This window comes from Canis lupus, chromosome 9 (assembly GCF_048164855.1).
Source record: "Canis lupus baileyi chromosome 9, mCanLup2.hap1, whole genome shotgun sequence".
NCBI lineage: Eukaryota > Metazoa > Chordata > Mammalia > Carnivora > Canidae > Canis > Canis lupus.
The window spans coordinates 74,655,898-74,669,301 of NC_132846.1; the positions used below are offsets into that span (position 1 = coordinate 74,655,898).

General features: G+C 44.2%; 1 gene segment (V, D, J or C); it reads right to left on the reverse strand.

Annotated features, from left to right (window-relative positions):
• Positions 1 to 12,180: 12,180 nt before the first annotated feature.
• LOC140639518 (immunoglobulin heavy variable 3-23-like) lies at positions 12,181 to 12,742 on the reverse strand. The segment is given in 2 exon segments: positions 12,181 to 12,512; positions 12,615 to 12,742. Coding segments are annotated over 2 exon segments (378 nt in total).
• Positions 12,743 to 13,404: the final 662 nt, after the last annotated feature.

Here is a 13,404-nt window from a genome sequence, read left to right on the forward strand (position 1 = left end):
GATTTTATTGCCTAATTTCCCTGGTAGGTCTTCAAATCGTTTGGGCAGAAAGATTTCTCTTCTATTCTTCTGGTTTGTTTGTCTTGTCTGATAACTCAATAGGTAATTTACAGATCTAAGGAGAGATGCATTTCATTTTCCAGGTGCATGAGCCATGTAAAATACAACATCCAGACAATGACCACTGCAGGCAGCGCTTCTGTCTGTTAGACAATAGACATTGCATTTTGGATATCTAAGACCAGGATTTGGGTTTGTGTCAGTCAATGAGTGAGGAACTGACAAGGGTTGCTTGTATAACCTTCTGGGCCCTGTGATCTCTACTCTGTTTCTGAGGATGTTTTTCCTCTCTTGATGCAGAGAAGGGGTGGATCCCACCAAAGATTTATTTCCTAACCTCAGCGGGACTCACTTTCCATGAGTGGACTTAACTTCCTGAAACAGCTTCAGTACCAGTGAGTTTACATATAAACTAAGCAATAGGATGGCAGAGCTGAGATATACTAAACACCAGGTCATGCCACCAGGATGGTGTAGAAACCCTCTAGATGAATGAATGCATATAAACATATAGATAAAGGGTAAACAATTATTGCAGGTGTTTGAGGGTTTCCAGTAATGAGCTCACCTTTGGAAACCCCCCTCGTCTATGGAGGGAGAGTAACAGACACAGGTGGGTATTAGGTTGGGGACATGGGGGACCAACGTCATTCTCAGTGGTGAGGCGCACACCCCACAGCAGTCAGCATAACACAACTCTGGAAGAAGATGGTACCACTCAAATCTCACTGTGTCATCAGAGACACTACTTGTGGACATGCCAGAGCATCATTACTTGGGTTCATGTGTCACTAGGGTCATATCGTACCCTGTTCTGACTGCTGTAACATTGTGCAAGGACTGGATGCATTTAAACAGCAGATACTCGAGACGCCTGTGTGGCTCAGTGCTTGGGCATCTGCCTTTGGCTCAGGTCATCCTGGAGTCCCAGGATCCAGTCCCAGATTGGGCTCCCTGCATGGAGCCTGCTTCTCCTTCTGCCTAGTCTCTGCCTCTGTGTCTGTGTCTCTCATGAGTAAATATATGAAATATCAAAAGAAAAGGGACACCTGAGTGGTTCTGAATAGAATAAATGGCAGAAGGATGAAGACTTCCATCATTCTTCCTGCCCACAGGCTTGATCTGGAACATCCATTTCCTCCTGCCTTGGAGACAGTTACACATGCATGTCCCCTGGTTCTCCAATGAAAGACTAGGGCAGAGTCAAATGAAAATTTCTCTACTGGCTTTTCTGGGTATCGACCTCAGGACTACACATCATAGACTTCTCAGCCTATTCAGTCACGGGAGTCAATCAGCTATTAGTTATATTCCTTAGGAGAACCCTGACAAGTTCATGCTATTGTCTCTTGTGGGGTAAAGTAATTTCAGAAAGATCTCATCCTACAATGTCCTGAGAAGCAAACTGCTGTGAATGAAGCATCATGTCGTGTGTTTTTGGCAAGAGCTGGGTGAGGATCGTGAGCAGCAATGAGATCCTGGAGAAACCTCATGATACAAGAAGGGGGAGATGCCCGGTGTTTGGACTCACATGGTGGAAGCCAACTTCTGTTCATTCTGGGGTCAATTCCTAGAACTTGCAGACGGGGAAGTGCAAATGGGATCTCAGGGCGATATAATCATGTATGTAATAGGGGCACATAATGATTTCGACTAAGGAATATTCTAATAAGATGAGTCCATTTGAAGTGAAATTTTAAATATCGATTCATGTAGTTATTGATATAGAGTCAACTGTTGGTAATCACATATTTCTGTATTTTGTCCATCAATAAATTTCATTTTTAGGTATTTTTCATGTAAATATTTTATAAAAATTTGTATTTCACACCCTATAGCACTTCCTGTCCTACCTGCATTTTAGATAGTTCCAGAACAAGGCGACCCCAACTTCTCAGAGGAAATCCTTCCCCAGATCCCTGTGCACCTGCTCCTGGGGCAGAAGCCTTGTGCTGCGTGGTCCTGAGCGCCCCCTGCAGCCCAGACCCTGACTCTAATTGAAGGACCCTGGCTGGGCTCACACGTATTTACTGCAGTGTCTCTACTCAAGTACTACATTATGAATGGGTGCAGAATATGACATCCCAAGTGTGTCCCTGGAATTTATGCTTCTCAAGAAAGAGCCAGTGGAGAGACATACTAACCCTCCTGACTCTGGGGTGAAGACAAGTCTCCCGAAGGAAAGGCGTCCTCCTTATTCCAGGAAGAGACATTTCATTATGAGAAGAAATAGGATTTTAGGGCCAAAGAACCTGTACAAGCAAACCTTACTTCTTCAGTAACTTAATTCCAGAAACCCACATTTCTATTTGTTGTCATGCCTTCCAATCCCAACTTTTTATATAGATATAAGTAGTTTCTTCATTGCTCACGTCTCTGTGCCTTTATATTTTGCAAGCTGCTATACATGCAAAGTTAACATTATTTTTCTCCTGTTTGTCTTATGTTCAAGTATCTATTAACCCATCCTAAGAACCTAAAAGGGAATGAGGGAAATCTTTCTTCCCCTACAGTGGGAGTGTTGTACCATCAGAGAGCTCTTTCAGTGACATCATGTGCTCTGATAACATCTCCTGCAATCGTGATCTGGGTTCCTACCTGTGCAGTCAGCTGAGCAAGGGTTCTCTGAACCCTGATGGAGCCATTTTGCTGGAGCCCCAGATGCACTCACAGTCCACACTCACTGGAATCCAGAAACTCAAAGTTCTTTGGGAAGCCTCTTATCTCCTTTAGGTTCCTGAGGTTGAAGTTCACATTTGACTATATCTGCTCGTGCAGACACAGGCAGATTACAGTTCACTGCACCTCCACTGTCCAAAAACAGACACACACACACACACACACACCCACACAGACACAGACACACAGACACACACACACACACACACACTGTAGCTGATATTTGCAGTAAGGATTCCAATGTGCCCTTGTTCCCTGCACCCAGCTGATGTGCATTTTCCTCCACATGGAAGTTGGGCCCGGGTGTGACTTGTTTCACAATATGGAACTAAAGCAAATATGATTCAGAGATGGGGAAGTGTGTGCATGTTGGTTTTGTATGTTCTCTCAGCATCTGTTACCCTACAGGTCAATGGACAGGAGGGTCCAGGTCTGCCCCTCAGATTATCGTTCTCAGGATGACACACTCTGTCATTGTTTCCAGCACTGTGTCCCATACCCATGGGGAAAGTCTCAGGAAACACCAAGTCCCTGGAGGTCCTCTTTCCCAGACAGCACAGCCAGGAACCCAAATCAAGGTCATGGAGGTCACTGAAAAGTGCAGTCTCCCCAGAAGCAAAGATAGCAGTTCTTGCAGTAATAGAGTTCCTGGGCATGTTGGATCAGCATCCCTTACCTGAATGACAGGGAAGGATCTCTAAACTGGGGGTGACCCTCCTGGAGATCAGTGTCTATCTCACCTATGCAAATGGTCTCTCATATAGGTCATATTTCAAGAACAGAAAAGATTCACACAAATAGCATCGTGGAGGAGATGTATCTGCTTCTGGTTTAGATAAAAATAACTCCTCACAAGAGCTTGATGTTGCGTGTCGATGGTCCTCGTGGGTCTTCTTCAGGGTGAGCAGTGATGCTGGGCACTGGGAGGATTCTGGTCACTGCCCTGGTTTATGGTCATCCAGCTTGTATCACGGCCATGTTCTATACATCTGTACACATGACACATCAGACTGCCTACAAGTGTGTGTCCCCTCCAACCTGGGCTGGGTGCTGGGATCGTGCCAACCATACAAGAGACCTGGTCAGTGCACAGACTCTGGGCTGTACTCACTGCTTCTGGGTTAGTGTAGACACCACCAGGCATGAACATAGTCCTGGAGCAGAGGAGAGGCAGGAGCTGTCATCCATTGACCATTCCTGGCCTGAAGCCGAGGGTCTGGTGACCCCATTATTGTGGAAGAGGTGACCCTGTAAATTGGAGGAGCAGAACTACCAGCACCATGTCAGCTGACTCAGGAGATGCTCCAGGATACCTGCTGTCGGGGCAGGATAGTCACGTCTCCACACAATCTACCATTGTGTGGAAGGGAACACTGACCCTTCCCTTTCCAACTCAGATTGATGTGTTCTTTCCTAGAACTGTATGTGCCCTGGGTGAGTAAATGACCCTTTGGGTTTGTCCTTAGGTGTTATGATTGTAAGTGTTGGTTTAGTTTCTATTGTACCTGGCTCTCAGGTCATCAAGGATCTCAATCTAAGTAACCACAGGCATATTTGGTGGCCCCAAGCCCTACCCACCTAAGGCATCTCTTTGTATAAATACATGCTTTCAAAAGCTAGGGCCATCATATCAGACTACTCAGTTGGTGGAGCCTGATTTTTCCAACCCAACAATATATGTCATGGGCATATTTCCACATCCACGGAGGCCATCCTTGCTCATTTTATGTCTGCACAGGGATTTTCTTCCCGTGCAGTTGGCCTAACCAGCCCCTGGGGATGGGTGATTAAGTGTGAGCATCTAGTTTACATTCAGCTGGAATGACTATCTGGGGTGCATTAATTGATGGATGTGGTGGCTTGCTCCCAGGCAGGAGTGAATGAGGAAGGATCTTAGAATCCTATGGGAGAATTCAGGACTTATGGACTCTGCAAATGAGGCCTGAATGACATGCATACACCTGGGCTCAGCAGGCCTTTGCAAATGTGGGTGAGGATCAGATGCCAGCAGAGACCACAGGCTGCTGGAGAGTGCAACCCAAGGACACAGGAGAGGCCAGCAAATGCACTTGAGAAGGGATCATGGGGTGTGGAGGCCGCCATCACCTCTGGGTGCTGGGCAGAAGAGGTGGCTGCTGGAGGCTTGTGTGTGTGTGAGTCAGCCAAAAAGGAAAAATAAGTTTGCTGCAAAGGAAGGGACATGTCCATTTACCAGAGCCTTGTGACAGCTCTACATCTGCCTCAGTTGACAGAAGGTGTTGCTCCTGGACACCTCTTCACGCAATCGTTTTTGCCAGTGTTAATTCAGTCACATGTTATCTCTTCCCTTCTTCAAATTCCCTGAATTTTTTTTTAAATTCCCTGAATTTGAAGGGACACTGAGTGACATGTACCGAGGGGGGAAATAAAAATAAATTAAAAAAAAATTTAAAAAGTGCCCCCTCAGTGCCCGTCACCCAGTCACCTGGTTCCCCCACTCACCTCCCCTTCCACTACACCTTGTTAATTTCCCAGAGTTAGGTGTCTCTCATAGTCTGTCACCATTTCTGATATTTCCCACTCATTTTCTCTCCTTTCACCTTTATTCCCTTTCACTATTTTTTATATTCCCCAAATGAATGAGGCCATATAATGTTTGTCCTTCTCTGATTGACTTATTTCACTCAGCATAATACCATCCAGTTCCATCCACGTTGAAGCAAATGGTGGGTATTTGTCATTTCTAATGTCTGAGTAATATTCCATTGTCTGAATAGACCACATCTTCTTTATCCATCCATCTGTCGATGGACACTGAGGCTCCTTCCACAGTTTGGCTCTTGTGGACATTGCTGCTAGAAACATCGGGGTGCAGGTGTCCCAGAGTTTCACTGCATCTGTATCTTTGGGATAAATCCCCAGCAGTGCAATTGCTGGATCATAGGGCAGATCTATTTTTAACTCTTTGAGGAACCTCCACATACTTTTCCAGAGTGGCTGCACCAGTTCACATTCCCACCAACAATGTAAGAGGGTTCCCTTTTCTCCGTATCCTCTCCAACATTTGTTGTTTCCTGCCTTTTAATTTTCCCCATTCTCACTGGTGTGAGAATATATCATTGTGGTTTTGATTTGTATTTCCCTGATGGCAGGTGATGTGGAGCATTTTCTCATGTGCTTGTTGGCCCAACTCTGACTTCCTCTGTGAGATTTCTGTTAATGTCTTTTGCTCATTTCATGATTGGCTTGTTTGTTTCTTTGCTGTTGAGTTTAATAAGTTCTTTCTAGATCTTGGACACTATCCCTTTATCTGACAGGTCATTTGCAAATATCTTTTCACATTCTGCAGGTTGTCTTTTAGATTTGTTGTCTGTTTCTTTTGCTGTGCAGAAGCTTCTTATCCTGATGAAGTCTCAATAGTTCATTTTTGCTTTTGTTTCTCTTGGCTTCATGGATGTATTTTGCAAGAAGTTGCTGTGGCCGAGTTAAAAAAGGGTGTTGCCTGTGTTCTTCTCTAGGATTTTGATGGAATCTTGCCTCACATTTAGATCTTTCATCCATTTTGAGTTTATTTTTGTGTATGGTGAAAGAGAGTGGTCTAGTTTCATTCTTCTGCATGTGGATGTCCAATTTTCCCAGCACCATTTATTGAAGAGACTTTCTCCAGTGGATAGTCTTTCCTCCTTTATTGAATATTAGTTGGCCATAAAGTTGAGGGTCCACTTCTGGATTCTCTATTCTGTTCCATTGATCTATGTGTCTGTTTTTGTGCCTGTACCACACTGTCTTGATGACCACAGCTTTGTAGTACAACCTGAAATCTGGCACTGTGATGCCCCCAGATATGGTTTTCTTTTTTAAAATTCCCCTGGCTATTCGGGGTCTTTTCTGATTCCACACAAATCTTTAAATAATTTGTTCTAACTCTCTGAAGAAAGTCCATGGTATCATGATAGGGATTACATTAAACGTGTACATTGCCCTGGGTAACATTGACATTTTCACAATATTAAGTCTACCAATCCATGAGCATGGAATATTTTTCCATCTCTTTGTGTCTTCCTCAATTTCTTTCAGAAGTGTTCTATAGTTTTGAGGGTATAGATCCTTTACCTCTTTGGTGAGGTTTATTCCTAGGTATCTTATGCTTTTCGGTGCAATTGTAAATGGGTTTGACTCCTTAATTTCTTTGTCTTCAGTCTCATTGTTAGTGTATAGAAATGCCATTGATTTCTGGGCATTGATTTTGTATCCTGCCAGGATACCAAATTGCAGTATGAGTTCTAGCAATCTTGGTGTGGAGACTTTTGGGTTTTCTATGTAGAGTATCATGTCATCGGCGAAGAGGGAGAGTTTGATTTCTTCTTTGCCAATTTGAATGCCTTTAATGTCTTTTTGTTGTCTGATTGCTGAGGCTAGGACTTCCAGTACTATGTTGAACAGCAGTGGTGAGAGTGGACATCCCTGTCTTGTTCCTGATCTTAGGGGAAAGGCTCCCAGTGCTTCCCCATTGAAAATGATATTTGCTGTGGGCTTTTCGTAGATGGCTTTTAAGATGTTGAGTAAGGTTCCCTCTATCCCTACACCCTGAAGAGTTTTGATCAGGAATGGATGCTGTATTTTGTCAAATGCTTTCTCTGCATCTAATGAGAGGATCATATGGTTCTTGGTTTTTCTCTTGCTGATATGATGAATCACATTGATTGTTTTATGAGTGTTGAACCAGCCTTGTGTCCTGGGGATAAATCCTACTTGGTCATGGTGAATAATTTTCTTAATGTGCTGTTGGATCTGATTGACTAGTATCTTGTTGAGAATTTTTGCATCCATGTTCATCAGGGATATTGGTCTGTAATTCTCCTTTTTGGTCGGGTCTTTGGTTTCGGAATTAAGGTGATGCTGGCCTCATAGAACGAATTTGGAAGTACTCCATCTCTTTCTATCTTTCCAAAAAGCTTTAGGAGAATAGGTATGGTTTCTTCTTTAAACGTTTGATAGAATTCCCCTGGGAAGCCATCTGGCCCTGGACTTTTGTGTCTTCGAAGGTTTTTGATGACTGCTTCAGTTTCCTCCCTGGTTATTGACCTCTTCAGGTTTTCTATTTCTTCCTGTTCCAGTTTTGGTAGTTTGTGGCTTTCCAGGAATGCGTCCATTTCTTCTAGATTGCCTAATTTATTGGCATATAGCTGTTCATAATATGTTTTTAAAACCGTTTGTATTTCCTTGGTGTTGGTAGTGATCTCTCCTTTCTCATTCATGATTTTATTAATTTGAGTCTTCTCTCTCTTCTTCTTAATAGGGCTGGCTAATGGTTTATCTATCTTATTAATTCTTTCAAAGAACCAACTCCTGGTTTTGTTGATCTGTTCCAAATTTCTTCTGGTCTCGATTTCATTGAGTTCTGCTCGAATCTAAATTAACTCTTTTCTTCTGCTAGGTGTAGGATCTATCTTCTGTTTTTTCTCTAGCTCCTTTATGTGTAAGGTTAGCTTTTTTATTTGAGTTCTTTCCAGTTTTTGAATGGATTCTTGTATTCCGACGTATTTCCCCCTTAGGACTACTTTTGGTGCATCCCAAAGATTTTGAACAGTTGTATCTTCATTCTCATTAGTTTCCATCAATCTTTTTAATTATTCCATTATTTCCTGGTTGACCCTTTTATATTTTAACAGGATGTTCCTTAACCTCCACGAGTTTGAGGTCCTTCCAACTTCTTGTTGTGATTTAGTTCTAATTTCTTTTTTTAAATTTTTTATTTATTTATGATAGTCACACACACACACACACAGAGAGAGAGAGAGAGGCAGAGACATAGGCAGAGGGAGAAGCAGTCTCCATGCATCGGGAGCCCGACGTGGGATTCAATCCCTGGTCTCCAGAATCACGCCCTGGGCCAAAGGCAGGCGCCAAACCGCTACACCACCCAGGGATCCCTAGTTCTAATTTCAAGGCATCTGAGAATATTCAGGGGAAGATCCCAATCTTTTGGTATCAGTTCAGACCCTATTTGTGACCCAGTATGTGTTCTATTCTGGAGAAAGTTCCATGTGCACTTGAGAAGAATGTGTATTCAGTTGAGTTTGGATGTAAAGTTCTGTAGATATCTGTGAAATCCATCCTGTCCAGTTTATCATTTAAAGCTCTCGTTTCTTTGGAGATGTTGTGCTTAGAAGACCTATCGAGGGTAGAAAGAGCTAGATCGAAGTCTCCAAGTATATGTGCATTATTATCTAGGTATTTCTTTACTTTGGTTATTAATTGGTTTAAATATTTGGCAGCTCCCACATTCAGGGCATATATTTTCAGGATTGTTAAGTCCTCTTGTTGGATAGATCCTTTAAGTATGAGATAGTGTCCCTCTTCATCTCTCACTACAGTCTTCGGGGTAAAATTTAGTTTATCTGATATAAGGATGGCTACCCCTGCTTTATTTGAGGACCATTTGAATGGTAAATGGTTCTCCAACCTTTTATTTTCAGGTTTTAGGTGTCCTTCTGTCTAAAATGAGTCTCTTGTAGACAGCAAATAGATGGGACCTGCTTTTTTATCCAGTCTGAAACCCTGCGCCTTTTGATGGGGTCATTAAGCCCATTCACGTTCAGAGTTATTATTGAGAGATATGAGTTTAGTGTCATCCTGATATCTATTCAGTCCTTGGTTTTGTGGATTGTTCCACTGAACTTCTTCTTAAAGGGGAGTTATAAGAGTCCCCCTTAAATTTCTTGCAGAGCTGGTTTAGAAGTCACATATTCTTTCAGTTCCTGCCTGTCTTGGAAGCTCTTTATCTCTCCTTCCATTTTGAATGAGAGCCTTGCTGGATAAAGTATTCTTGGTTGCATGTTCTTCTCATTTAAGACCCTGAATATATCCTGCTAGCCCTTTCTGGCCTGCCAGGTCTCTGTGGAGAGATCTGCTGTTACCCTAATATTCCTCCCCATAAAAGCCAGGGATTTCTTGTCTCTTGCTACTTTAAGGATCTTCTCTTTATCTTTGGAATTTGCTAGCTTCACTATCAGATGTCGAGGTGTTGAACGCTTTTTATTGATTTTACGGGGGGATCTCTCTATTTCCTGGATCTGAATGCCTGTTTCCCTTCCCAGATTAGGAAAGTTTTCAGCTATGATTTGTTCAAATACATATTCTGGCCCTCTGTGCCTTTTGGCGCCCTCTGGAACCCCAATTAAATGTAGGTTTTTCTTCCTCAGGCTGTAGTTTATTTCCCTTAATCTAACCTCATGGTCTTTTAATTGTCTGTCTCTTTTTTTCTCAGTTTCCCTCTTTGCCATCAACTTGTCTTCTATGTCACTCACTCGTTCTTCCACCTCGTTAACCCTCATCGTTAGGACTTCTGATTTGGATTGTATCTCATTTAATTGATTTTTAATTTTTGTCTGATTGGATCTAAATTCTGCAGTCATGAAGTCTCCTGAGTCCTTTATGCTTTTTTCTAGAGCCACCAGTAGCTGTATGATAGTGCTTCTGAATGGGATTTCTGACATTGAATTGTAATCCAGATTTTGTAATTGTATGGGAGAGAGGACTGTTTCTGATTCTTTCTTTTGAGGTGAGGTTTTCCTTCTAGTCATTTTGCTCAGTGCAGAGTGGCCAAAAACAAGTTGTATTGGGAAAAGGAGAAAAAAGAGGAGAGAAGGAAGGAAAGGAAACAGAAAAAGAAAAAAGAAAAAAGGAAGAAAAAAAGAAAAAAAAAGAAGGAAAAGAGAAAGAAAAAGAAAGGAAAAAAAGGGGTGGGGAAAGCAAAAAATCAAGAAGCAAAAAAAAAAAAAAACACGGGGGAGTATCTTCTGATTCTGTATACTTTAAGTCCCTTGACTTCCCCTGGAACTTGTCCGTCTAGCTGGTCTTCTGATGGAGGGGCCCGTTGTGCTGATTTTCAGGTGTTAGCACTTGGGGGAGCTGCTCAGCCCCTGCCTGGTGCAGGGCTCAGTGGGGGTTGTTTACCCCGTGAGGCCCCAGGAGGAACAACCCCAGTGGCTGCGGCAGCTCTGGAAACCTGGATTCAGCCCCCACAGGAATTCTGAAGCACTCCATCTGCAGGGCCTGGAGGCTCCGGGGCGGGGCCGCTGATCTGTTCAGCTTGGGGCAGGAGCGTCCTTGCTGTCCTTGGCCCTCCCGGCCTCTGCCTGTCCCGGAGGGAGGTCAGATCCCGGGCTGTGTCCCGGCACTCTGGGCTCCCAGGCCTGCGCTGTTGGATTCGGGCTCCTGGCCGTGCAGCCACCTCCGTGGAGCCATCGGCTGAGCCCCTCGCAGCTGCTCCGAGTCCCGCTGTGTGCGCTGCAGCCCTTAGGGAGCTTGGCCGACTCTCCTGTGTGTGTACAGGTGTCTGTTAGTGTCCCAGGGAGCCTGAGGGCACCCCCACCCTCCTGGGGTCCTGCTCCAACTCCCTGCGAGCCCCTTTTTGCCCGGGAAGGTTGGTGCAGCTCCTGCTTCTCCGGGATGGGGCTCTCCTGTCCTGGGGACACTCGCCCCAGCCTTAGCCCGGCTCGTTGTGGGGCCCCTCACCCTTGGATGCCTTTTGTTTCTTTATTTCTTTTTTCCCGCCTTCCTACCTTGATAGAAGTGCGACCTCTTCTCACTGTAGCGTTCCAGCTGGTCTCTCTTTAAATCTCAAGCCGAATTCGTAGATTTTCAGGATGATTTGAAGGTTATCTAGGTAATTTGGTGGGGACAGGTGATTTGGGAACCCTACTCTTCAGCCATCTTGCCCCTCCTCTCCCCTACTTCCCTCTTTTGAAGCAGTTGGGACACTGACTCCACACAAGCCCCTCATAGAGCAGGACCCCTTCCCCACCACTGACCCACTACACACACCCTGAGCCAGTGGTCTTCCCTGTCACAATCCAAGCATTTATGTGATGAGAGGCCTGCCTGGCTCTCATCAGACATGAACGTGAAGATGATAAAAGATTATACTCTTGTGATTGTGTGCGTGTGTGTGTGTGACCTCTGAGTCCGCTTTCCTACCATGTCATGCTGAGAATTTCTCTCACACAGAGGCCGTTATTAACATTTTTGTAGAATGTCTCTATTCCCTTGTGTTGATTGGAGATTCCTCTATACTGTGATGTGGAAGACAACATGTTAGCTTGGGGACCTGTGATCCACAGTGAGTGCCACTAGGACACATGAAAATGTTCAGATGACTTGAATGGAGTTATTGGTAATTGATTAATATTTTGGGTCTGGAAAAGTTAAGTACAAGTAAGTGTAAGTGCTATAGTTGAGTGCCTAAGTCTCTAAGAAAGAGACTGAATAGTTAAACACATAATCAAGTGTTCAGAGAGACTCCCTGGGGAAACTGCTCCTTGGAGAGGAAGCCCGGACAGGAAACCTGCCCAGAACCTCCATCTGCACCTGCTCCTGGACCTTCAAGACAGAAGTGGTGAGGAGTGTGCACCCCCTAATGGTCTTAATCCCCTTCTGCAGGGAGGTTTGTGTCTGGGCTCACACTGAAGTTCCCTCATTGTGTCCCTTCCCACAGTAATACACGGCTGTGTCCTCGGCTCTCAGGCTGTTCATCTGCAGATACAGCGAGTTCTTGGCGTTGTCTCTGGAGATGGTGAATCGGCCCCTCACAGCGTCTGCGTAGTATGTGCTACTTCCATCATACGAAATAAATGCGACCCACTGCAGCCCCTTCCCTGGAGCCTGGCGGACCCAGCTCATGTCATAGCTACTGAAGGTGAATCCAGAGGCCACACAGGAGAGTCTCAGGGATGCCCCAGGCTTCACCAGGGCTCCCCCAGACTCCACCAGCTGCACCTCACCCTGGACACCTGCAGACACAAGACATCCTGGTCAGGAAATTGTCCCACATCCCCTGTTTCTCTCACTCACCTCCACTCATGTACTCAAGGTATCTGTTCTCCATGAATTACCTTTTAAAATAGTGAGAAAGAAAACCAAGCCAAGCACAGACTCCATGGTGGTTTCTCTGTGTTGTGTTGTGAGCCCTGAATGGTGTCACCTGGGGATCCTGGGACTGGGGCTGCTCTCCCAGCTGCAGGGTCGGGGCTGGGCTGGTTTAATCAGTGGAGGGAGGGCCTTATTTGCATGTCCTATGACTATATAGTCAGCTCCAGACTTAGAGTTCAATTCTTTACAAGTTATATACAAGCATTACTTCCTAAACCTAGATGACTTTCTTTTGGTGGCACAGTGGATTTATGATGTTCTAATTCATCAGCATATTTATCTTTGCCTTTCTGTGCCTTTTAAAAAGTTTTTATTGGGCAGCCCGGGTGGCGCAGCGGTTTAGTGCTGCTGGCAGCCCAGGGCGTGATCCTGGAGATCTGGGATCAAGTCCCACGTTGGGCTCTCTGCATGGAGCCTACTTCTTCCTCTGTCTGTGTCTCTGCGTCTCTCTCTCCTGCTCTGTATCTCTCATGAGTAAATAAAATAAAATCTTCAAAAAATACAATAAATTTTTTTAATATAGGTCAATTTTAAAGAGTATTTTTTTCCTTCATAAAATTTAATCATAAATATTTATTTTTGATACCAGTTTAAAGGGAATTGTATTGTAATTTTATACAGAAAATTTTTGTTAGTGTGTAGAAATTAGCTTTTTTGTCTATGTTGATTTTATATCCTGAATTTTCCGTGAGCTCATTAATTACTTGTGTTTTTGCAATGATTTTCCTCTTTGTGTATATGCACACAAATCAT